Raw genomic sequence first — 27,070 nt, forward strand, 5'->3', positions numbered from 1 at the left:
TCTTAATCTCATTCTTAATAAAAAAAAAACATACTTTAACTCATACCAGGAACATTATCATATTTCCATAGCAGTCATCCTTCGTTCAAGGTTCTACCCTTGTCACTTTGTATTAGTTCCATATATGAAACTTATAGAAGATGATAAACAAACAAAGATTACTATTATAACTTAATGTCTACTATAGCAACGACATGTATAGGTAGTTTAAAACTAACCACACCATGAGTTGTGACATATCACAAATCCAATTTGATCAGATGAATTTAATCAATCATCTCCAGGCATGTATGTCTCAATAAATCTATACCAAAGCAAGTAAGCAACGATGAAGATGCCCAAGTTCTTAAATAGAGAAGTAAAACTCATTGTAATTAAGTATATCATGTTATAGAATGAAAAAAAAATTACAAAACTTTTCCAAAGTAACCATATTAGCATATGTATCAGTATAGTATGAAATTTTTGCAAGAGAAACAAAAACACTTCATATTCATTCCTATAAATCAGATGTCAATTAAATGACTGCAAATTTCAAAACTGCACATTTCTTACCAAAGGAAAGCTCTAACGTAGAATCTATTTTGATAGAACCATCTAGTAAGATAAATTCTGACCTAATAGAAGAGGTATTGAAGATTCAATTGAGAGAAAAAGAAAAATGTTTTGCAAAGATAAAGTGGTGGTAGAGATTTCTAAACCTTAACAAATTGATAGAAATTAGAGAAAAATAGTGAGAGAGTGAGTACCTAAAACTGATGCAAAATATTCAATCTGAACCATCGTACTCCAATCCTCACACTCTGATACTTACAATTTCACCGAATTCCAATTGAATATCACCAATTTACTCTAGAAAGTTATTCAGAAATTAAAATCCTAAAAATAAAAAAAACAACGCAATACCAAAAACATCAAGGTTCCACCGTTACGAAGACTTCAATGGCAACGAAATCGGAAAAGTTCAATGCGAAGAAGAAATGGATGGAGCGAACCTTGTATCGAAGGTGCTGGTAAGAAAAAACCAAAAAAACAACATCAGGAAGATATACAGTACAGAAATTACAGCAACAAAAAAATGGGAGACTCATACCCGTCAAAGCATGGTAGGAAAGCAATATATCTACAATACTTCTCATTTGAAGATGTATAATCAAAAGTGACAGAGGGAGAAGAAGAGGGAAGCATGGGGCACTGTAGAGTTTGCATGGGTATTGAACAATAATGGAGAGGTGTGATAATAACATCAGTTTTCCAACGCGGTGGTCAACGATGATGCATTTACTTTAGAAGGTCGAAATGAAGGCAGAAGAAGAAGAAATGATTTTGTGTGTTTTTGAAGAAGATGAGGAATCGTAGAGAGATGAAGAGAAAGGAGGGTTATTGGAAACCAATAACATTAATTATTTGTCATTTACAATACACTGTAAATTTGAACTTGAATTGTGATTTGTGCCAGCCAATTAATTTGACGGCATCAGTTGGAAAGTTGAATACAATTAATTTTGTCACGTAAGAAAGGAGGAAAAACTGGCAAACAGATTAGATCCAAGGGCTGAGGTTTGTTGGCGCCTAAAACAGGAGAAAAATGAGGAAAAAATTGCAAACAGATTAGATCCAAGGGCTGAGGTTTGTTGGCGCCTAAAACAGGAGAATTAGGGTTGGGAGTGTTATTTGGAGTGTTAACTAGGATTAGGAATAAGTTAGATAGATGGCTAGGATTTGTGACCTGGTAATTGTTGTGAATTGTTGAAATACATTGTGGACCCCAGCAGTGGTCCCCACATTCTGATTAAAAAATAATATTTGATTTATTTGTAATAGGTAATGGGCTGGCAATTTCTTTGGGCCTTAGTTGCTGAAACTTGATTTTTCGTATGGCCCATGTAACTAAGAGCCTGTTTGGAACACTTTTTGTTTTTAGTTTTCAAAATGTGTTTTTAAAAACTAATTTTAGAAAAGGGATTTCAAGAAGAGAAAAAGAAAAAACTTGTTTGGTAATGTGACTTTTCAAAACTGTTTTAGAAATGAAAAAAATTAGAAAATCCATTTGGTGATATAATTTTCAAAAACAGTTTTAAAAAATAGAAAATTAGAAAACTTGTTTGGTAATCAAATTTTTAAAATCTTTTTTTTAACCTATATAAATTATATTACCTTTTATATAATTGTATTTTTCTTACAACTTTATCCTTAGTTACCAATCAAATTAAATTTGAAGTACTATAGTTAAATGTAGAATTTAGTCACAAAATAAATAATTTTTTTAGATACGAAGTCATAATTTGTTCAAGCGATACAAAATTGAAAAATGTGAAACACATAAAAATATTATAGCATATTAATGTCGATAACATAAACATCAAATAAGCAAACAAAAACAATCATCCGCAAAATAACTAACAAAACTCCATACTCCATTGTTGCATATAAGAAAATCTAAAAAAAGCGTAATTAGTTCGATTAATTATGACGATGTACCCACATCCTATCTCTAAGATGATTCCTATCCATTGCCATCTCAGCTGCACCTTCATCAGATAACCTTGTTAAGTTTTCAACATTCGAGCTCATCCCTTCAAGGTTAGGAACCTCGTTCACCGCCTCAAGTTCTATATTATCCATTTCCTCTCATATCCTAAACAACTCATCAGGCAAATTCCACTTGCGTATGTAATTGTGAATAGCACAACAAGCAGTTACTATGAGTCTTTGCCTTGAAGGTTTGTAGGAAGGCATTAACTTTAAAATAGGAAATCTGTTTTTCAACACTCCAAAACAGCGCTCAATTGTCATCCTTAAAGACGAGTGCCTGTAGTTAAATAACTCTTCTGGACTTTTTGGTTGTCTACCTTGACCTCGATATTCTTGTGCATGATATCTTTCACCTCTATAAGGGGGAAGAAAACCTCTGGTACATGGATACCCAGAATCAACAAGATAAAATGAACCTTCATCAATTAAAATACATGTTAGCTCTACTTGTTAATTTCCTCAATATAACTGCATAACTTTATGTTAGATATTAATACTTACCTTTAGGTGGCCAAGGAAATCCTGCATTTGGATTTGTAATTGCATCAAGTAAAACTTTAGAATCATGTGCACTTCCTTCCCACCCCGAATATACATATGTAAATATCATGTTGAAATCATAAGCACACATGACATTCTGAGTGATTGTTGTCTTTCTACCTCTACATGAAATTTGTTTCTCAGCAGGAGCCCATCAATTGCACCTATGCAATTCTACAAGGCACAATCCAAATTATATGGATAATTAAACAACAACCAAATAAAGATACAACTACAATAACAATAATATGAATTACACACATACCTTGAACCAAGGATAATATTTTGGATTATTCTTAATTCTATTAGGCAACTCCATAGACTCCTGCTTTATCAGTTCTTTTCCTAATCGACACACTGCCCTTAATACTTCCTTGAAATTGCGTGAGATTGTTTCTGTGGAATGTTGAAAACGGTTTGAAGCAACTCTATGACGAACATTATGACCAATTATGAATAAGAATGTAGCAACTTTCTCTTCAACAAGCACAATATGTTTGAAAACACTCTTTCTTCAACTTTCTCTTACTTTCTCTTGATCAAAACAGCAGGCGCAACAAATGAGGAGGCAGGAGCAGTGAAACGTGGACGGTGGCTAGTGTTTTTCATACTACTTCAAATCCTTCTACCTGCACCACTTCAAATAATTAATCGTGATTCATGATGAGATTCATGTCTAAAACAGATATGCAAAGAGAGAGTCATATCAATAAGGTTCAGTTAACAAATTATTACATGTCTATGTTAACAAATGATTCAACAATACATGGATCAAAATTCATATGTTAAGTAAGCCAAACAAATATGTAGCCATCTGTTAGGGAGCAAGCATATCAATGCACACAAGAAATAGAAAAAGGAATATTATGAAAACTTGAGAATGATCTCATTTTATTGATTGTCTATCTGAATGACTAAAAATCAAATGCAACACTATTTATAACTCATATCAACTCACTAATAAGTACAATAAGTTACACTTGACTAACTAACTATCAGTATTAACAAATTAATTAAATGCCACACTAGCTGAAATCTAATTACACTTAAGAACATCAACAGTTCAAATTGAAGTAATGTCCACTATCTAGCACTAACACAACATTGACTCATGTTACGTTCAATTACTTCAGATTTTCAAATTATTTTCCATCGGTGAGTTTTGTATCTGGTATCCGTGTGAATATTGTAACTTATTAATGACATTGAAAGATACAAGTTGATAGAAGCCATAATTAAATAATGTTTAACAATTTGCATGAGTTGATTTCAACTTATATTCATAATTTCTTAGTTCTTTAATATAGCTTATAAATAGCAATTAGAAAAATAATTTAACGTTATTTTCTATTTTGCTATAAAAATAGCTTATGCTTATAAATAAGTGCTTATTATGATAAGCACTTATACTATAAGCTGCAAATAAGTTTTTTTTATCTAGACAGGAACTTAATCCAGATCTATAAGCTGCAAATATCAATCACATAAGCTGCAAATAAGTTATCAAAATGAATCAGAGTTTATCAAACACAACAACATATAAAAAGCATTACAAATTTCGAATTCTACCACAATCTCAAATTTACAAATTAACCTAATATTGAAAATCATAGATCTAAAAACACAAAATCAAGTAAGAAATCACTATATTAGGTGCAAAATTCTGAATCAAAGAACAGAAATTAATTTAAAAATGAAAAACAATTAGATGTGAGATGTAACCTGAAAAAACCGCAGAGAAGAAGAAGCACGGTGGAGAAGAAGAAGCGAGATGTAGACCGAAGAAAAATCACGGCGGAGATCGGAGAAGAATCGCCGTGGAAATTGCCATTTCGCTTCTCAGTGTTCTCACGTTAGTTTTTCTGCAAAATGAGGAATGATTTTTGATCCAAATATTTTTGATAAAAAATATGGAAATGCCCCTGAACTTCAAACATAATTACAACTATGCCATTGGAGAAAACTGGCACTTTTCTCCGTGTTTTCACTTTTCTTATTTTTTACACGATTTTAAAAACTTAAAACTTAAAATAGAAAAGCAAAACCCATTTTAGCTCTTTCACTTTTTTAGTTTCCAAAACTAAAAAACCCAAAACACTTTTCAAAAATTATATTTTAAAAATAGGTAATCAAACAAGTTTTTAATTTTTTAATTTTTAAAAATTAAAAAACTGTTTTTAAAAAGTGTTTCAAACAGGCCCTAAGTTGCTAAATGCAGCTGCTAGATTAAAAAAATTGTTGCGCTGCCATATTAAAAGTAATAACATAAAAAATCAATTGATTTTTAAATTGATATTAAAACGAATGAAAAATAAATTTTGACATAAAATAAATATATCTGAATTATTTTATACGTGACAAAAAATTATTTGTGACATAAATAATCTTGTTTACATCAAATATTTTTCAAGTGTTTTAAGTCTAAGGATCTTTCATTTTTGGATGAGACTTTAGAGTTTGAACATTCATTGAACAGTTTTACAAGTGGTTTAGGTCTAAGATTCGTTCTATTTAGATGAGAGTTTAGAGTTTGAATAGTTATTGATCCTTCTTACTTGTTTAGGTCTAAGATTCTTTCCTTTTTGGTTAGACTTTAGAGTTTGATTATTCATTGATCATTCTTTATTGTTGTTTTAGGTCTAAAGATTCTTTCCGTTTAGATGAGAGTTTAGAGTTTGATTATTCATTGAACCTTCTTTGTTGTTGTTTTAGGTCTAGGATTCTTTCCGTTTAGATGAGAGTTTGTTTGATTATTCATTGAACCTTCTTACTTGTTGTTTTAGTTCTAAGATTCTTTTAGTTTAGATGAGAGTTTATAGTTTAATTATTCATTGAACTTTCTTTCTTGTTGTTTTAGGTCTAGGAATCTTTCCGTTTAGATGAGAGTTTAATGGTTGATTATTCATTGAACCTTCTTACTTGTTGTTTTAGTTCTAAGATTCTTTCAGTTTAAATGAGAGTTTATAGTTTAATTATGGTTTATAAAAATTATTTTTTTAAAAAAATTGTGAATTAATAACAACTAATATTAATACATCCTTTTCCTTAAAAAATATTAATACATGAGCTTGAGTTCCATTTTTCTCTCACTAAGCTTTTCCCAATATCAGATCCACGTTTGAATCCTTTTCCTTCCTTCCTTCAAATTTTCGAACATCCAACACAATGGCAACCTCAAGCAGCAACGCTTCTAATCCAATATGTGTCCGTTGCTCGTACACGAAGGATGGATCTTTCTCCGCGATGACAACTGAATCGTGTGGTAGATGTGATGCCGTCGACGGACAACCGGCGAACCCTTCACTATCTGCAGTGCTAGAAAAAGGTCGTTTTTTAGGCCTTTAAGTTTGGATGAACAAATTGAAACACTGATTGTTCATTTCGAGGGGTTGATCGACCAAGTGAAGAAAGATGTAGATCTGGATAACGTGAATAGGAGGAAGAGCATGGAGGTTGGTTTGAACAAAGTTAAGGCCGATTTTGAGACTCATATCTCTGATTTGAAGACCATATTTGAGATTAGGGTTGCTGAAATTCAAAAGGAATCTATGGAAAAAGTTGCAGAAATGTGTGGGTTGCAAGAGATTCAATCTTGTGAGATATTGAAGTTGAATGAAGAGGTTGTTCCTGACTCAACAAAAAATTTCAATGTTTAGTCATTGTTTGTTAATTGTTTAGATTTTTGATGTTTAGGTTGTTCATTTTTGTGTTTAGTTATGTTGTTAATCAAATATGTTTGTAAATTTTAAATTGTTATGTTGTTAATGAAATTTGTTGTCCATGTTCAATTTACGAATTTTCTGGGCAGAGCTATGAATTTTTTGGGCAGTTTATTGATAGAGTGATGAATTTTTGGGGAAAGATTAAAGTTTCTGGGCAATTATTTAAGATTCTACAATATATGTTCAATTTGGTGGATTAATATTGTTTTATGATTTTTATAACCGAAATGGACATTTATTAAATTAATAAATGTTATTGATTTATTTTCACAATAATTTGGGGGATGACAAGGTCAACTTTTCTCTCCCATTTGGCAGTAATAGTACACGCACATGTGATCTTGCTAACAGCAGAAGCTTAGTTGATGGGTAGAGCTTGTAGAATCCCATCACTAGAGAACCAAAATCACTATTTCTTTGTACTTTTTTTTGAGTGCTTATACATAGACGCACATAGGTGGCATACACCCCTTAAACCCCCACATATAAATGCAACATGTGACAATGTGGGTCTAAAATAACTACTTATCCTTTGTTTCACATTACCAAAATAACCTTCCACATGAGTGTATACAAGAGTGGTATGAAAAAAAGGGTGTCTATCTATATTTTCCCCTTTTTTTTTACAAAAGCCTATACAAATTGCAGAAAATAATTATAACCTACATTGAAATGAAAATTTTAAAATCAAGTACTATCAGAGTTTGGTTTTTATGTAACAAATAACGTTACATTAATTTCAAATTTATACTATAATAAAGATATTTTATGATTAATAATGATTTGAGTGAGTACTTAGTCAAATAAAAGGGTAATTACATACCGTAGAATCAAATTGTAGTAACTAAAAGTAGTCCTAAAACCAGCAAAAAACTTGCCCCGAATATGTGCAGTGGCCCACATCTTTCTCTTTTGGTACATCTCAATCATCCAACTATTTTCCTCCAAACCAAACTCAAGCACAAGCTCTTCCTATTTACGATCAAACTCAGCAACATCAAAATCACCCAACAAACATCGCTTAAACTTCACAACAAATTGGAGATTTTTAACATTGCTAGTTGCATTGCGAATAAGATGCCATGCACACAACCGGTGATGAGCATCAGGAAATACCTTCCCAATTGCGTATCTCATAGATAAGTTATAACGGATACATGACATTTACCATCCATTGCTTGCACAAAAGTTTCCAACAACCAAGCATATGACTCTTTCGTCTCATCCCCGACAATGGCACTACCAAATATGACGCTCTTGTTGTGATGATTTACACCAGAAAATATCACTAGGGGTGTATTGTATTTTATTTTCTTATATGTAGCATCAAATGCCAAGACATCACCAAACAGGGAATAATCCATTTGAGAAACTCCATCACACCAAAAAAAGATGCTTAAGTGACCCATCTGCGTTCACGGTATGCTTCCAAATCATCATGTCATCTCGAGTGCACATCCCATTGAGGAATTCAAGTGCCTCATCAGCATCAGATCTCTTACCCTTCCCTTTATTTTGTTCATTGTACATGTCTCTTCTTGAAAAACTTAAATTTTCGCACCCACCAGCTTGTGTAGCAAAATAACCATATATGCGCGACGTAGGGATGCCAGATGTCCTCGTGATTTTCATTTGGTATTTGTCATGCTCAGTCATCTTCCTATGGGCTGGTAACATTCACTGATACTTATCATCCAAAAATGAATGATTATGGGCATCATCAAAATATTTAACATACCAACGATCGCTTTGAAAGTCAATATGAACTTGAAACTTCGCTTGACAACTACACCTACTATTAGGTTTATGCTCTCTTTTCCTAATATTAGTTTTGCTATACTTATCATCCCTAATGCCTTCCCTATGGCAAAGAAAGGTTTGTCGAACTATTTGTCGGTTAACATTCCTAACATTTCGACTTCTTCTACCGGCAAATCCATTTAAACAAGCATAAAAACTATAAAACATAAATGCTACTTCCCGGTCTGAGAAATGGTACCTCATTACTTCTTCACAACTGATTTCCTTCAAGTCAATTTTCTCTATATCAGCCATATTGTTTACAGCTGTTTCAGCATCGTAGTTGCACGAAAATCCTTCGCTGTTGGATTCCCCTACAACATCGTCAACTGAAGTATTACCATTCTCTGAACCAGAACCACAATTGTTGTCCAATCCCTATTAATAAGATGTTTATATCATCTAATTAGTAACATATTATACAAACAAATGCAAACCAAATACATATCAATTTTGCCTTCCTGACACAACAACATGTTTACCTTAGTATTGCCACCAACAAATTCGATTTGTTCGGTTTGTTCCATTTGTGGCCGTCCCCGTCCTTGAAAAATCTTCATGATTTCATCTATATCCATTTCTGCAGATTGTATTACATACCAAAATCAATAATCACAATAACTACCAAAGTAAAAGAACATCCATGTTACTAAAACAATCTGCCAGAACAATTACCCCTTAAGTAAAAGAATAATCAATGTATCCTAAAGGTTAACCAATTACATAATTTCCTAGATGACTACACTTCACTACTACATATAAAAAAACCAGTATCTACCCTGCCAAATGCATGAAGACATTTCACAAGCAATGACAATAAGTGCTTGGTTGCTAGCCCATTTACTAGTACTTGCTAAAAAGAACTGCAACTCACAGAAAAATATTGAGACTTCTATATACAAAGCTCCATGTTGGTCAATTATAGAACATTATAAAGGTACAAACTTCTTGATTGTGATAATGCTAGATAACAACTTCATGATAAAAAAACATGAATTCATATGAGAAAAAAAAAAAGCATGAAACACGTTAGCAGCACACCTAATCAATGGGATCCAAGTATATACCTCAATATCAGTACTTGAATACAAATAAATATAAGAATTAAGAGCCATGCTATATGTAGCGAAACATTTGCACGCGAACATCCAACTCTTCATCCTGCAATGTAACTGTGAGTAATAGTTCCCTACACTCCTCTACCAACTCTTCATCCTAAACCAACAAACGGCGACGCCACTACCAACTCTATCAAATATTTAAAGTGTGTCTGGACTCTCGATGCAATATTTTGATATAATGTAATTTATTTTTTAAGGAAATTTAAATCTTTTTAGGTAAATTCCAATTGTTTGAATGATTAAATTGAATAACTTTTAAAATGATGGAATTTATAAAAGTATTCCAAAATTAAAATACTTTATTACCCTATTCAAACAAGAACATTTAAAAATAAAAACAATTCAATTAAATTGCTCAAAATTCTAAATTACTTTATCCAATCAGACTCTTAAACTCTTTTAACAATTTTTTTCCTGGGTGAAATTCTTACTTTTTCTTATTACCTATAAGTTCAATTTTTTTTTCTCCCACATTTTCCCTTTTTCCTCCATTTTTGCATTTTTCATTGACATGATTTGGCAATGAGAATTGTTGTTTACACATTACATAAGGCTGTGCCACATGAGTACTTTACGAAAATGCCCTTCGGCAGTTAACTGCCGAGGAAATCTGATTGCAGGCAGTGAGCTCTGCATCATTCTAAAATATTTCCAAGCATTTTTTCGGCCAATTTTTACCTGTAATTAAGCCAGAGCATTTCGAATGGCAAAACAATTCATACAACATTGAAACTCGGACATAAACAAGATAAATACAATATCTTTTACAATTGTCCATAATTAAATCAAACCGACATTAGGTTCAAATTACACAAACGTTTGAAATTCATCATAACGGTTCAAATAACAAAAAAATATTGGCGCAAATGCACAACTTAATTAAACCAACATTTTTGTACATTAAACAAAGTAAAAAATTCCATGAAATTAAAAATAATGTCATCAAAGTACAAATATACAAATCAATGTCATCAAAATACCAAAACTAAAAAACAAGTCCTAAAAATGAAAATACTACTACTGGTCCTGGTCCTGCTGATGGTGCCTCCTCCTCGGCCTCTAGGCTCGCCTCCTGGTCAAAATCGGCGCGATCTGTTCCCTCATATGGCTCATGGCCTAAAACCACTGCCGAGGGGTCATGCTCTCCTCCTGGCCTAACTGCACATCAGCGTAGGCAACAACACCATAAACCATGTCATAGGTGTCAGGCGAGCTTCTCGCCTCATACCGCTCCCACTGCTCTACAATGATCTGCTCTTCATTTGCAGGCCTCGGAAGATCTGCTGGAAGAGGTGGCAAGATCTGAGGGTGAGACACCCTAGTGTACCATAGCACATAGCCATCCGCCATGTCTGCTCTCCTGCCTACTCACCCCAATCGGCCGCCTTAAGCGTGTGAGTGCGGAAGTCGACGAACGTCTGCACAATGTAAGGCGGTGGGAGGTCTACAACATCAGTCGGATGTTTGGGGATGGTCTGGACGTATCCGTACTGCCTCATAACCCTCTCGGGCAAGTGATGGTACACCCTACAGACACCGCACATAATCCAACCAGAATACCAGAAAATCCCCTCAAAGTCCTGGATCTCCCTGTGCTCCTCGTAAGGCCTCCAGCATACGTCATCAAACTGTATACGATCAAGCAGTGACCGATACGTGACCCCGTCCCCGTGACCCTTTTGGAGCTTCCACCTCGCTGCAACCGAATAGTTTTCCATGTAGTCAGTGTTGGGATCAACACTGTAAAACCTAGGAAAATGCGCCAAAAACCATGTCTGCACAAATCAAACAAATAACATTTATAAATTATTACGCACGGAAAATATAACAAAAAAATAAAATATAAGTTTTCTTACAATGAGCAGTGTCACGCTCCCCCAAGAGCTCTGTCTCCAGGACTACACGTATCAACTAACTCGCCGTATAGGTAAGCGAGTGTCATTCCTCCCCAGGAATAATTACCCATCCCTGCACAGCCGTCCTCCACGGTCGTCGATAGACCAACTCGATGCGCTTGTTGCTTCTATTGCCAAACAACAAGCATCCGACCAAGTAGAGAAGGTAACACCGGACGCATTAAGTCCTAACCCTCGCCAGCTCCTCTAGATCCTCCGTACCAGCCAATAAGTTGGACCTACCAAGGTACGTGGTATAAAAGTCCCTCAGCCTCGGGTAGCTAATGTACCCACCGTACTCCTGCCCACAAATCTTTTCCGCCTCCTGCTGCGACACACCAGGTGCCTCATAAGTAGTGTCGCTCCATCATGTTTCGGCATCTTCTTCCCATGACTCAACATCCGCCCCTCAATCGGAAGATGCGTGAGACATGCGACATCATCCAATGTCATATCATCTCCCCCATGGGCATGTGAAATGTGCTGGTCTCAGGATGCCACCTCTCGCATAAAGTCATCAACAGGGCATGAGGCACGGTGGAGTACCCCAAGTAAACCAAGTCATGTAACCTGCTCTCCCTAAGCGGATCCCAAAACCAATTCTCATTCCCGTTTGGGCGTCCGAGACTGAGGATCTTAGCCCTATGATTAATCGGTTTAACCACACGGAGCTTACGAACCTGAAATAATAGAAAAATAAATATAGTTTAAACAAACACACATATAAAGAAAACAATTAAACATAAAAAATAGAATTAAAAAAAAAACACATATAAAGTGGATATAATAATTAAACAAACACACATTTAAAGAAAATAATTAAACATAAAGAAAAAGAATTAAAAAAAAACACATATAAAAATGGATATAATAATTAAACAAACACACAATTAAAGAAAATAATTAAACATAAAGAAAAAGAATTAAAAAAAACACATATAAAAGTGGATATAATAATTAAACAAACACACATTTAAAAAAAATAATTAAACATAAAGAAAAAGAATTAAAAAAAAAACACATATAAAGGTGGATATAATAATTAAACAAACACACATTTAAAGAAAATAATTAAACATAAAGAAAAAGAATTAAAAAAAAACATATAAAAGTGGATATAATAATTAATCAAACACACATTTAAAGAAAATAATTAAACATAAAGAAAAAGCATTTAAAAAAATTACACTTACATTATCTTAATTATACAAAATTGGCAACGCCATATCACTGACATAAGAGTGGAGCAAAGATAAGTCTGCCGGTCCACCAGAAAAGGGAGGGTCCACAGGTAACACCTCCGGTGCAGCAGCTGCTGCAGTGTCATAATCGTCTCCTACATGCTGCTGCTGTGGTATATGATCCTGGTCATATCCACCATCAGTCAGGTGTACCTGATCCTGATAATTCAGGTACTCCACCCCAGACTGGTCAAGAAGCTGTGACGGGTCAACAACCTGTGACTCCTCAGGCTGTGTAGCCTGAGAGCTCCCTGAACCATCTCCCTTCCGACCTCTACCCCTCTTTGGGATGTGGCCGCTCTGCCTCTCCCTCTGGTGGCTCTGAGTCATCGCACGCCTACCACCAATCATCTTAGATGGATCAATGGGGTCCTGATCGGCCATATCTACACAAAAAAATAATAAAATTAACATCATTTCCATAACCTAATCAAACACATTAAAACTAAACTAAACATAAACATAATCAAACTCATTAAAAGTACAACAATGAACATCATTTCCATAACCTAAAATCATTCAATATAATCATCATTACAATAAAATTTATGTCCATCATTTCCATAATAACCTAAACATCATTCAATAATTAACATACACTTAATCATTTCTATACAACTAAATCATTTGTGTCAATCATAATTCTCGTAACCTAAACTAACTAAAAAATCAATATACACTTAACCAAACTATAATTAACATCATTTATATCATTTCCATAATCTAAACTAACTAAATAATCAATAAAATTGTCATTGAGGCATTTTATCAAACACTTTGTGTGCAAAGTATAAAACATATTCAAATTGTGTTCATTTGCCACCATTCAAAGCCACATTATGATTTAAAGAACATAGGCAACAACTACATTTATTTATCAATTCCTAAACTACACATACAATCATCAAATTGTCAATTTTAAAATCAACCCTAACCACATACAAACTACTCTAATTTTTTTTTTATAAAAAATAAACCTAAACAAATTAACATTAACATTAAAATGATTGACAATGTGCACTTGATTTGCTTGCAATTCGTGAAAATGGATTTGGTGAAGATTGAAGAGAAATTGAGAATTTTGAAATTGTTTTGGAAATAGGAAGTTCTGGTTCTACGAATGATTAAGTCAAGATTTCCTCGGCAGTTAACTCCCGAGGTTTTCCTCGGCAGTTAACTACCGCCAATTTACTAAAACTTCGACAGTTAACTGTCGAAGGACATTTTCGTTAAATACTCGTGTGTGACACAACCTTATGTAATGTGTAAACAACAATTCTCTTTGGCAATATATCGTCCTTATCCATGTAAGATTACATAAAATATTACATTACAACTCATCACACTTATCATCAACACGACATTGAGTAGAGTTGAGTTGAGTTGCGTCAATGATCAAAACACTTAGTCAGATTCAGTGTCCTAAAATAAATCAAAATTCATATTCATATATTCACTCATTTCTTCTTCAACTACTATGTAACATTTCAACATGTCTTCTTCCTTATTCTTCTTACTATTCCGTCGAAATGCTAATACCAAGATCAAAACCAACCTCACGCACTCAAACTGTCACGTGCGCGCACGTGAGTTCTCATCATCGGAACCAAAGAAAAAAGAACGAATAGAAAAAATTCTAATAGCAAACAGAGGCGAAATAGCATGCAGAATCACCAGAACCGCTAAGAGACTCGGAATTCGCACCGTCGCTGTTTACAGCGACGCCGATAGAAACTCCCTCCACGTCGCATCTTCCGATGAAGCCATTCGAATCGGTCCTCCACCTGCTCGTCTCAGTTACCTCAGCTCTTCTTCCATTCTCGACGCTGCTTTGCGTTCTGGTGCTCAGGTAAGTAATAATTATCAACTTTGAACTTCGATCAAGTTTGTTTTGTGATTTTAATAATTGATTGGAGTGTTTTGATTGATTGATTAGGCTATTCATCCTGGATATGGATTTTTATCGGAGAGTGCTGATTTTGCTCAGCTTTGTGAAGACAATGGGATTGCTTTTATTGGACCTCCTGCATCTGCGATCCGAGACATGGGTGACAAGAGGTATTGTTGATTCATTATCATATACTTGGAAGTGAAATGCAATGTGTTATTAGTTACAGATATCTATGTAGCATCGACAATTCACATTAGAGATGTAATTAGTTAATACTCGATGTAAGCAAAAATCGGTAACAGAAATGAATGTATTTTGTTCAAAATTTGTATTAGATACATCAACTTATGTTGACAAATTTTTGCTTACATTTTGGGACAGAGGGAGTAGTTAGTTAATGTAACTTTGGTTCTGCGGTGACAAGAAATGATTTTGTAATATTGAATTTAGTCAAAAATGAGTTGTCTTTAAATTGGTTTGTGTTTGCATACATGTGCGGGCGGATCCAAAAACTTCCTTTAATGTGCGGGCGGATCCAAAATCTTATTCTCTTGTCGAGGCCTGAGCTTACAAGGGATCCGCCACTTGATACATATCAGTCGAACAATAAATTTGAGTGTAACAATCACTTTTGGAGTAATAAGCTACATATCCTAGATTCAAGCTAGAATCGATTCTGGAGGTGAAATCAATCCTACTGAAAAATATCCAAACAAGGGCCAAAATCAATTATAGCACCTCCAAAAGTCTAACCAAATATACTAGTTTGTTATTAGTTAGTAAATCACTTGACCTCTATACAAGTGATGTAAAGCAGTTGCACTGAAGTTAAAACACTTTCCCGGTGTCAATATAATTTCATTTTATAGTTGTGTATATTTTATCTCTTCCATGGCATCTATCAATTTTAGTTATGTGTCTGGTGTCTGACATCGATATATATGGTTACAACTTACAACCACTTTCATCTTTTTAAATTATTCTGAGGTCTACATGTTTGTGTCTGTGTGAGGCATTATTGCTGATCTTTATTTTTTGGAATGAATTAATCAGTGCATCGAAGAGAATAATGGGGGCTGCAGGGGTGCCGCTTGTGCCTGGATATCATGGAGATGAACAAGATATTGATAAAATGAAGCTGGAGGCGGATCAAATTGGTTATCCGGTCCTCATTAAGCCAACCCATGGAGGAGGAGGAAAGGTACTTCCTAGTGCTACCTTCATATACTTGCTCCCTTTCATGATCCTTTGATTCAAAGATGTGCTACTCTTCTTTCTTTTATACTCAATTTACTCTCTGACCTGGATGAATGATTATCATAGTACTGAATGAATGTGTTTGGGCGGTTTGGCCATTTTGGAAAATTCTTTGCCTTGTGCATTTAGTCCAATTCATTGTAGGGTTTCACCTTGTTCTATGTTCTCTTCTTGGATTGCTGATTTCATGGTGCCGTTATGATTCTGTGAACCTTATATCCTGTCTTCTTTCATTGGTTATAGCATGATGAGTATCGTTATGTGTGGCTACACTTTTAGGTTCCTTCATGTTTGAGAGTTGAAAATCTGTTCTAAGAATTGCACATTTCTTTTATTGTCAAAACAGATAAGAAAGAGATCAATAAAGAAAATTCTTGTTGCTCATGTGGTTACAGTTTCATTCTATTGAAATTTTGTACAATTTGAATAATGTAGGGTATGAGGATTGTGCACACTCCAGATGAATTTGCTGAATCATTCCTTGCAGCACAACGTGAAGCAGCTGCTTCTTTCGGTGTAAACACAATTTTGCTGGAGAAGTATATTACACAACCGAGGCACATAGAAGTCCAAGTAATTATATTGATTTTATCACTCATCCTGCTACCGTTTCTCCAAGAAGCTTCATTGGCTGCTTAATTTTGTTTTGAAAAATTTAAAGTGTCTCATAATATAATCCTAGGGCTTTATTTCAGTTCTTCAGAACTTAACAGGAACAATGGATTTCAAATAGTGACCATCAATACAAAAATATCCATTTGTCTTGGACATGAGCTCATAAGTTGTAATGGATTCTTTTCTGTTTGAAATCATAGATATTTGGGGATAAGCATGGGAATGTTCTGCATTTAAATGAGAGAGACTGCAGTGTGCAGAGAAGACACCAAAAAATAATTGAAGAAGCTCCAGCAGTAAGACTTACATTCCACAGCCTAAATATTAGTTTTTAAAAGTTTTACTGGAGTTGTGAACTTGTAGTTACACATTTGCAGCCAAACATTTCTCCTGAGTTTCGTGCACACTTGGGTCAAGCGGCTGTTTCTGCAGCAAAGGTAAGGTCCTTTAGTTTCAAAAGGCTAATCAGTATTTTCTCAGCCACTTGTAATTGCTTCATTAATCTTTAAAGGATCTGAAGTTGTTGGTTCTTTGACTTCTTTCAAGAATGAAAACTTTTAGATAAGTTGTCTTCATGACTAGATTAGTTTCTTTTCTATGCTTTCAATGCTTAAGATGAGAACATCACAGAATATTAAAATTCCATGCTTAAATTTTTTAACAAGGAAGTCCCATATTGAGTTTTAGCAATAATGTTTATTTATTTATGTAATAAATACATGCATAGTTTTTACTCCCTCCGTCACAAATTGTATGTCGCTTTAGGAAAAAAAATTGTCCCAAATTATATGTCGCTTTAAAATACCAATGCAACATTAATGTTACTTTTCCTATTATAACCTTAATTATTTATTACTCTCTCTTCTTTCAATTCTTTCATTTATCTTTCCCATATTATTTATTAAGGACAATTTTGTAAAACAACTCATAATATCTCTTTTCCACACAATATTAATTGCATTTCTTAATATGTGTGAAATGCCCAAAACGTCATACAATTTGGGACGGAGGGAGTACTATTTACCTCTCAACTAATTTATTTATTTAGATAACTAGTTAACAATTTATAAATAGTTATATGGTATCTTTTAGGACCTGTAATTCTGAAGTAAGCAAAGTTAGAAGCCTAGTAGAGTGTAGGGTGGCGTTTAGTATGGGAATGGGAAGTTGTTTCCCACCATGGAAAAGCTAATTTTGACCATTAGATAAAGTAGAGAACATACTTTTATCATAGAGACTCAACATCAGATTTTTTTCCACATTGACTCATCACGTGCAGGTTGCAGCTGTCCCAACTCTTTCTTTCTCTCGGTCTCATTCCTGTGTCTACGGTTCTTTCTCAAAAGCTTCATGAAGCTTTCAAAGACAAAACAAGCCAATAGCTTCTCTTCCCCAACAAACCAAGTGTTTTTGTGTTGTGTTTTGTCTTTCCTCCACCATCGGATTACCTTTTTGTGTTTTTGTTGACAAAAAAAATTATGCTGATCTGTTCTTTTTGACAATAATGAAGTGTTTGTGTTTTGAAGATAGAACAAATAATTACAATCATGTTATTTGGATAACATTTTACATCAAGTTGAACAATACCAAATTTTAGGTTATTATTAAATTTCTCACCACAAAAATTCTTCAATGGATAAACACCATTCATCATATATAGATATGATTCTTGAGGACTTAGGAGCAAAAATTAATCGATGGTAATGGTGGGGCGGTGGGTGTATATTAATTATCACAACAAAAATAAAGAGATTGCACAGTAACAAGGTTGAAGAAATTCCAGAATTTTTCATCTTAATTAATTTTCTCTCTCCTGGAGAAGATACGGAGTTGGAGCAGCAGCCCGTATGTTGCTGAGTGGAGAGTGTGGGTAAAAAATCTGGTGTTGAGTGTCTATGGTAAAAGTATGTTCTCTATTTTATCTAATGGTTAAAATTAACTTTCCCATGGTGGGAAACAACTTCTCATTCCCATACTAAACCTCACCCGAGTGTAGAGGGTGTGTTAAGAAAGAAGAAAAGTGTGACGAAGAAAGGAGGTTAGTGTAGCATGAGGGGGTAGAGGGAGAGCTACCTAATTTGGACTGTGTGACAGAGGCTTATCTTCCTTTGAAGACCCTTGGCTCTGCACCCTTGTAGTCGTTACTTCTGATTTGGTTTCATTCAGTCATTTCGGTGCTACTTTTAGATTTCTGTTTAGTTTTGTTTTGCCATATTAACTGATTCTTTGGCAGTTTTACGACATTGTTTGGCTTTAATTTTTCTGCTTGTTGTTGAGCATCAGGTATGGTTATGTGGTTTTTGTTGTGCTAAACTCATGCACATGTCTTTCCTTATTTAATTTTAAACAGTAAATAATAACAAGTAGTCTTTATTAAAATATTTGAGTAATGAGGTGCGGTTTCCTTTTATCATTTTCCTTTTGCTTGTCTCATAACTTCATGTGGTTTGAAGATCTTCATTATATTCAATAGCATTTATTGATTTCTTGTTTCTTTCTGGCTGAAGGCAGTTAACTATTACAATGCTGGGACAGTGGAGTTTATAGTTGATACAGTCTCTGGCCAGTTTTACTTTATGGAGATGAATACCCGTCTTCAGGTGCTTGGATTGATATTTACCGTCATTTTCTCCTAGATTTTGGCTTACCTAAGTATAACATGGGGGCATGTTAGTACAGGTTGAGCATCCTGTCACAGAGATGATTGTTGGTCAAGATCTTGTTGAATGGCAAATACATGTTGCGAATGGAGATCCTCTTCCACTGAGTCAATCACAAATACCAATATTAGGTGATTCAGTTTTTCCCGTCTCTTTTCTTTTGGTGGTGGGTGGGGGTTAATATCCTAGTTCCCCTCCTGTTTATTTAGTGTGTGGGTGAGGGACTTTGTAGGTTGACTTTGCTTAATTCCATATTAAAAACTTAATGAACTAAAGTGGACAGTTCTACAGATCTGTGGTTGAGTTAAGTATATTCTAAATTTGGTTAGGTTCTCCTGAGATACTATTGGGAAAAACCCAAGTCTCACGTAGAAAAGATAGGACTCTTGATAAGAGTTTATAAAGAGTGGCACCTCTCACCTTACAAGCCGGTTTTGTAAGGATGAATTAGGCCCAATATAAAAACCTAATAGATATGAAAGAGAAAACAATCAAAACATCAGTTTTAAAACAAAATTTTCTGTGTTAGTGGGGTGCTTGGAAGTCGAGTATTAGTATTCACTCCTGAATTTTGACAAATACTTCGCTTGGGGAAAAAATCCTTACTACTATTTAGTATTTATGACTAATTGCTGGAGAGTCTTCTCAGCGGCATCCTCTGAAACTTGCTTAAAAATCATAAAAAGAACCGGTTTTCTGAAAATGAGATCATATAGAATGTTGTATAAGTCATCAGTTGAGCTTGTTAATTATTTATTTTTATTATACTATTGTGAGAATGTGTGAAATTCTGTCTGTTATGCCAATACTTTGAAGTTTATCTATATTATAATTCTATGTTGTGGAGCAGGTCATGCTTTTGAAGCTCGAATCTATGCTGAAAATGTTCCAAAAGGATTTCTTCCTGCAACTGGAGTACTGCACCATTATCAAGTTCCAGTCTCATCAGGGGGTCAGTTGTGCAAAGTTAGCCTAGTAATTAATTTATGGTCAATCCGAAAATTTATCCTATTTTCTGCTGTTGGAAGAACATGAAACTCCAAGATACTTTCTTTTTTTTACTAACTGAAAATTTACTATCTTGGCAGTCCGGGTGGATACTGGGGTTAAAGAAGGAGATGCTGTTAGCATGCACTACGATCCAATGATTGCTAAGCTTGTAGTGCAGGGAGAAAATCGTGCTGCAGCATTGGTCAAACTGAAGGATAGTTTGACAAAGTTTCAGGTATACTTGAATCTTTGTGTTGATCTTGCTATAGGTAATTTGATGTAATCAATGATTATGAGTGAGGCTTAGTTAGTAAAATGTCTGCTTTCTCGTATTGAGATGTCATACAACTTGCCCTTTGTGTCCCTGTATTTGTTATCTTTGGGGCCAAGGGTTGACAATGTAGGGTGGAATAGTACTAGGTATGTACGAAAGTTGGGCATTTCCGACCAGTTCCCATAGAAGAAAGAAATTCAAGTAATCTTAAATCAACTATATTTCTAGCAGTATTCCATCTTTTAGAAATCATGCTACATGTGTAAACTTCTAATATATTCTTGCACAGGTTGCAGGTCTACCAACTAATGTCAACTTTCTTCTAAAGCTCGCTAATCACCGGGCATTTGAAAATGGCAATGTGGAGACTCATTTTATTGATAATTACAAGGAAGATCTCTTTGTGGATGCTACAAATTCAGAGTCTGCCAAAGAAGCATATGAAGCTGCTAGGCGCAGTGCATCCCTTGTAGCTGCATGTCTCATTGAGAAAGAACATTTCATATCAGCTAGAAACCCCCCTGGTATTGTTTCATTCCTGTTGTTTAATGTTCTGAGTTGTTTTTGTTTGCTTTTCCTTGGTATTTACATCTGCCACTATGTTCAGGTGGCAGCAGCTTACACCCTATATGGTATACTTCACCGCCTTTTAGAGTCCATCATCAAGCTAAGCGTATGATAGAACTTGAGTGGGATAATGAGTATGATAGTGGTAGTTCAAAGATCCTGAAGCTTACTATCACTTACCTGCCTGATGGGAGGTACCTGATTGAGGTATCTCCTAACATGAAACAGTAATTATTTGCACATTTTGTTGTGCAACAAATTCTCTAATAGTTGACTAAAGATGGTATTGTATACTTCCAGACAGATGAAAATGGAAGTCCTGGTTTAGAAGTTAAAGCAACATATGTAAAAGATCATGATTTTAGAGTTGAAGCTGATGGTGTAATCAACGATGTTAACCTTGCTGTATACTCGAAGGTATTTCGCCTTCCTTTGCATATATGATTTTGGAGTGTATGTAGATTGATTTGGTAAAACAAAACTGCTTCCATATTCTCTTTATTGACAAACATAAAATTCTTGATATTCTATTGATTGCCTTCCCTTGGGATTCAGGAGCAAATGAAGCATATTCATATTTGGCAAGGGTCCTTTCATCATTATTTCAAAGAGAAAATAGGCCTCACTTTGTCTGAGGATGAGGAATCCCAACATAAACCAAAATCCGAATCATCTGGAGTTCCTCGAGGAGCTGTTGTGGCACCCATGGCAGGCTTGGTAGTTAAGGTTCTAGTAAAGAACGAGACAAGAGTAGAGGTGGGACAACCCGTGTTAGTATTAGAAGCGATGAAGATGGAGGTATGGCTTCCTTGTAGATGTTGTAAATTTCTCTTTGGTGTCTTTGTTTATCTATTTAGGAAGTTATAACCAACACTGTTTTCTGCTTTGCTTTTTCTCTAGCATGTTGTAAAGGCACCATCATCTGGCTATGTACACGGACTACAAGTTACAGTGGGTGAACAGGTTTCTGATGGTAGTGTTCTCTTCAATGTAAAGGTTAGATAATTAACTTTGCTATTCTTCATATTGGCCATGATCTGGATATACTAGTTGGCTTTTATTTTACTTCACTATATCAATGCATGGATGTCTATCAATAAATTTATTCACTTCATTCTTATTTTGATGTTTACTTCATTTTGTAAATATGATTTGTAATACGTAAAAGTCTGCTTGTTTAAAAATAGAGTAAAAGATTAGGTTACCAAAGTGCCGATGAAAAATGACAATTTATCTGGACTGTGTTCAAATATATTTTTTCCGCTCATTCTCTCAGTATTCCTAATCATTATTTTATTCTTCGGCATTACTAAATCTGTTAATTTGTTTCTTCAAGTTGACATTATACAACTCAGGTTAGTATATTTGAATTTTGCCACTTGGTATATCTTGAAAAATATAGAGAAGGTATCAACCATATATCAGTTTAATTTATGGTTTTAGCTCATGAACTGAAATACACTGTTAGGTTACTGTATCCGATAAACACATTGGTCATCTGCTCTGAAACATGAAACTTGAAGAGACTAGTCGTGTTCGTGTCTAATATGTGTTTGATTATAATTTCAAATTCTAACAGGACACTTTAAATTTTGTTGTATCTTCGTTTCTTTTGTCAGTGTCCACACCTCTTGGGTCATCAGTAGTGTAAATGTTCATTTCAAACCATATTAAGAGTTTTGTGTTTGGGCAGGATCAATAAAATTAAACAGGAGTACAACTTTAGCCAAGAGTTTGTTAACAGGGACCTGATTCTGGATGGATGGTTAAAAGTGAAGCAATCATGTGAGCTTCTACAGAGATTACATATGCTGCTTACACAAATGAATAAACAACACCTGCATATTGATTACTTGTTGAAAAATCTGTGTAACCCAATCGCCACGTTACAAGAAATGAAATAAAAGAATGCAATTACTTCCTCCAGTTATTAATAATAACAAAGTTAGTAATTGCTTCAATTTTAGATATTCTTCCATCCATAATGAGTATTTTCCTGCGCTTTCGGTAGATCTCTATCTCTTCTTCATCCTCTTTTAAGATGGCTTTCCTTTTAAGATGAGATTTAGCACTTCAAATTATGCATGAGTGGGAACGATATGCCAATTGCAAATCCAAGATGCAGGATTACTTTATGTCTCAGGGAAACAAGGGAACTAAAAATTACAGGAAAAAATAATTAAAAAATGCTAGTTATTATGGATGAATTGCTATACGAAAGCAAAGAATAAATCTCAGGCACTCATCTAATTTGCAAAATGCTGCGTGTATTGTGTTGTATACCACTATTTTGTTTGTCATTACTCAAAGAGCAATTCTTTGCTTTTTTGCCGATAAGTTTCGTAAACAATAGCATTGCTCAAAATAATTTATCGGTTTGTTGCCAGCATTTTTGTTCTCGTCTTAGTTCTCTTTCAACTTGCATTGAATCACCCGAGAGTGATTGTTTTTCTTCTTATAAAGGCCAGTCTGACCATAGCTTGGTATTTGCATTTGATGAAACAAATTTGTTTATTTCGTCACTCATCGGGATTGCATCACTACAAGGAGATATAAGATGCAACAAGTAACATCCTTTTAATTGAACAATCAAGAAATTGCTTTCAATAATAATTTCATAATTGATTAGTTCTAGGTTGGTTGGGTTAGTTTCAATCATTTTGATTGACAAGTTTTTATAGCATGCTACCTTTGAGTTCATTAAATTTTGATGGATGCTTTATTTGAGTGACGAGTTCTTAAACAAAGTTAATCAGATAGATAGGAAGGAAAATCTTCAAATTAAACAAACAAACAAAGATGCCCGCAAGACATTCAGATGAGCTCACATTTACTGCCCTAGTCCCATACATGTATGTCAATCTCTCTCATTTATCATCTAAAATGGTTACTACTTACATTGGGTTATAAGAAGGCATCTCCAACTAAACCAAATCCTTCTCCGTACAACAAAATGACACAAGATACCATTATAGTAGATTCTAGCCTTGCATATCAAGAATCAAAACCAGAGCAAACTCCATTGTCTCTCAACAGCCTTTACTCTTCTTCAACATAATTTCCCTCCCTGCTTGCTTGACCAAGCTCCCTTTTCCTCTTTTCTGCTTTATAGATTTGCCTGCAGACATGAAGTTCATTAAACTAATAAATAAGCACAATAAGGCAATGACATTAATGAGAATTTTCAAGATGTCAAAGTTTACAAGAGTATGAAGCTGTAATAATATGGATTTCAGAAGCTAATAACTTTTACGAACTAACACAAATTAAGTCATACAATATGGTCAAACAAAGACAGTATAAAGAAACACTGATATTCTACTTTATGTCTTTTGCTTTCCTTGACACAGAGCTTTGGCTGAACCCAAGGGATATGAGGTTTTTTGTTTTTGTTTTGAAGAAGCTAAATTAGCCCACCCAAATTGACACCAGAGGGAATCGAACTCTAGACCTTGAGGAGGAGCACACTCCCAAGTCCCAAGCCAATACCACTAGGCCAACCCAAGTGGGTTCCAAGGGATATGAGGCTAAATCACTTGATAGCAAGATAATATACCTATGATGTGTTCCCGAAGGTGTAGCCCAGTGGTTAAAGGATTGGGAGGTTGAAGGAGGTTCAAGGTTCAATCTCTGCCGCTAACATTTTCCCCTCCTCTAATAATATGCTAAGAACAAGCAGTTGTCTAAAAAAAATGCCTATGATGGGGTCCTAGTAATCCAGAGCTCGGTCAAGAGGTAAGTAACTAAGTATAGCCTGGCCAAGAACTGTTCCACCTAGAAATCAAACTCGGGTTTTCCAAACGATAATACCTATGATGTTTTAGGTTATGCAATTTAGAAAATTAACTTATCTGCGCTAGTCACTAAGAAACTCTAGAATTTTTGTGAGTGAAGATAAAAAGAACTATTATAAGCATAATTGACTCTACATTTGAATTGGTCAATCCTTTGAATGTACTCTGATTCAGGACATTACTATCTGTCTACCACAACTGTATAGCACGATAAGGAACCATCTTGCATTGCACTTACTGAAGGTCAAGATAGGAGGTATATACCCCAACAACTGAATCTAAAACAGTGATCACAATACACCAATAACAAGGAATCACTTCCACAATGAGTCATCATCAAATTGTGCAATCTCTCTTCCATACTATTATCTGTTATCACTCAATTAACTTTTGGCTTTCGCCAGAACTTCTATTCTATCATAATACATGCCATTCCACAAAATGGTCTTCAAGTAATTGCTACATAATTAGACTGGTTCATGAGTGCCATTTTATCAAGTTATAAACCTACCCACCCTTAGATGTAACCCAATTTACCCTTATCAATATGATCACAAATATTCAAATCAACAAGTAAAGGAACTAGCAAAGTCAAGGTTTCATAGCTTGGATGAGTGTCAATCCATATTCTATTGCTAAGACACTTAGGCTCTCTTTGGTAAAAAATAGCGGATGAACTTAGAGTGGAGAGCTGATAAGCTAGCTTAAAGCTGATAGCGGATAAACTGACTAATTGAATTTGTAGTGTTTGGTAAAACTAACGGTTGAACTAGCTTATAAATATGAAACAACATGGAAGTGATATATTTAATGAATATTTCATTTTTTTGAATTAAGATTATAGGGGTAAACTTGAGATAAATAATGATAAGCAACTTTAAGCTATTCGCTATTTGGATTAGCTTATAAAAAAATGTTATAAACTAGTAAAAACAAACCATAAGCTCGTGAGAAAGTGACTGTTACGAAACAATCAAATGAGCTTGCAAGTCATAAGCTATAAGCTCAAAATTATGTCATACCGAACAAACCCTTATGAAATAGACCCACTACACAAACACAAACACTAATTATGGGGCATAATCACATTAAAAACCTATGCACATACTCACCCTCCACAGTGTCATTTCTGGAGTCACAATCATCAACATCCTCTTCATCTTGAGAGGCATCTACACTCATCAAACGTCCAGTATCATCCTCCAACCTCTCTACTCTTTGATGCAGTCCCCTGAACTTGGTGTCCACAGACTTAAGTAATCTCTCAACCCCGCGTTTCTCATCTTTCAATTTGCTGTTTTCTTTCCTCAGCTCGCTTATAGTTGACAAATTCTTCTTCGCTGTTTCCTCTAATTCAACGTTCTTTATTCTTAACACATCAAGTTGGTAATGATAGTCATAGTCATAGCTACTACTACCATCATCAACACCCTTCAAATTCTTGACTTGAACCTGCAATTCATTGTTTTTCTTTGTTAAAAGTTGAATGGTTTTACCATAAGTTGAGCCAATAATTTTGAGTTCTTTGAAGAGATCTTGGTATCTTTCTTGAACTATTTTGGCTTTCAAAGATAGTTCCTTTTCTCTTTTGGCGAACTCTGACTCAACATGTATGGTTGAAAGGCTCTCCAATGAAAGCTCCTCTAGTCTGTCTAAGTGAAGCGGCCCTTCAAATGGAAGTATCTCCATTTCAAAGTCTCTCTCTGAATGGAAGGTGGAAGTGAAAAAAAGAAGGGATCTTGAAAGATGTTATCAAAATGGGTTTTCGATGGTTGGATTGGAAGATGAAGAAGACCACACCACTTCACTGCCAAAATGAGGACAAATTTCTACGTTACCAAAAAAAAAGTGGATCTCACTATTTGTAAATACATTTTATTTGAGCAACCACACAACAAAAATACATAAAAGAACGTTTTGGCGCAAAAACCAAAACAACATAAAGAAAAATAAAAACATAACATTAATATGAGAAAGAGTGTGCATAACATTCCACAAATCCCAAATATTATACGACATTTTTATATCAAAGACAAATTAGTTTCTTTCTCATAATCGATTAGAAACTAATTTTTCCCTTAATGAGAGAATCTCACTCACTACTGAATTGTCAATTGTCATGTGAGAAAATTGTGAATGACAAAAGACCAAATTGATTCTTCACTTAT

The 27,070-nt window shown here is 34.6% G+C and overlaps 2 protein-coding genes, 1 long non-coding RNA gene and 1 pseudogene across 4 annotated transcripts; 1 reads left to right on the forward strand and 3 right to left on the reverse strand.

Moving 5' to 3' along the window:
• Positions 1-17: 17 nt before the first annotated feature.
• LOC112421179 (uncharacterized) lies at positions 18-1,249 on the reverse strand. 2 transcript variants are annotated; one of them, XR_003011312.2, is made up of 4 exons: positions 1,094-1,249; positions 996-1,010; positions 750-879; positions 18-345 (listed from the first exon to the last, which is right to left on the reverse strand). It is a non-coding gene; the product is annotated as an uncharacterized lncRNA (long non-coding RNA). The 2 variants fall into 2 exon arrangements; XR_003011310.2 differs by having other exon boundaries at positions 257-304.
• Positions 1,250-2,631: 1,382 nt separating this feature from the next.
• Positions 2,632-4,308, reverse strand: LOC120578318 (protein ALP1-like; annotated as a pseudogene).
• Positions 4,309-14,313: 10,005 nt separating this feature from the next.
• Positions 14,314-23,118, forward strand: LOC11431272 (methylcrotonoyl-CoA carboxylase subunit alpha, mitochondrial). The gene is made up of 16 exons (XM_003590552.4): positions 14,314-14,703; positions 14,791-14,912; positions 15,799-15,946; positions 16,438-16,575; positions 16,818-16,913; positions 16,995-17,054; positions 19,125-19,217; positions 19,297-19,408; positions 20,128-20,229; positions 20,366-20,502; positions 20,831-21,065; positions 21,149-21,315; positions 21,409-21,525; positions 21,664-21,906; positions 22,009-22,104; positions 22,802-23,118. Exons 1-16 carry the CDS (start codon positions 14,347-14,349, stop codon positions 22,808-22,810), a joined length of 2,232 nt encoding a protein of 743 aa, XP_003590600.1. The 5' UTR covers positions 14,314-14,346; the 3' UTR covers positions 22,811-23,118.
• Positions 23,119-23,804: 686 nt separating this feature from the next.
• LOC11430524 (dnaJ homolog subfamily C member 21) lies at positions 23,805-26,767 on the reverse strand. Its single transcript, XM_003590554.4, has 2 exons — positions 26,015-26,767; positions 23,805-24,226 (listed from the first exon to the last, which is right to left on the reverse strand). The coding sequence occupies exons 1-2, from the start codon at positions 26,589-26,591 to the stop codon at positions 24,138-24,140; spliced, it is 666 nt and encodes a 221-aa protein (XP_003590602.2). The 5' UTR covers positions 26,592-26,767; the 3' UTR covers positions 23,805-24,137.
• Positions 26,768-27,070: the final 303 nt, after the last annotated feature.

Source organism: Medicago truncatula, chromosome 1 (assembly GCF_003473485.1).
Source record: "Medicago truncatula cultivar Jemalong A17 chromosome 1, MtrunA17r5.0-ANR, whole genome shotgun sequence".
In the NCBI taxonomy this organism is placed as follows: Eukaryota; Viridiplantae; Streptophyta; class Magnoliopsida; order Fabales; family Fabaceae; genus Medicago; species Medicago truncatula.

Coding starts and splice junctions, on each gene's coding strand:
- LOC11431272 (XM_003590552.4), top strand. CDS start 14,347: ATGTCTTCTTCCTTATTCTTCTTACTATTCCGTCGAAATGCTAATACC. Junction 14,913..15,798: donor CGAGACATGGGTGACAAGAG/GTATTGTTGATT, acceptor TGAATTAATCAG/TGCATCGAAGAGAATAATGG. Junction 20,230..20,365: donor AGTTCCAGTCTCATCAGGGG/GTCAGTTGTGCA, acceptor CTATCTTGGCAG/TCCGGGTGGATACTGGGGTT.
- LOC11430524 (XM_003590554.4), bottom strand. CDS start 26,591: ATGGAGATACTTCCATTTGAAGGGCCGCTTCACTTAGACAGACTAGAG. Junction 24,227..26,014: donor CAGAAATGACACTGTGGAGG/GTGAGTATGTGC, acceptor TCATGTCTGCAG/GCAAATCTATAAAGCAGAAA.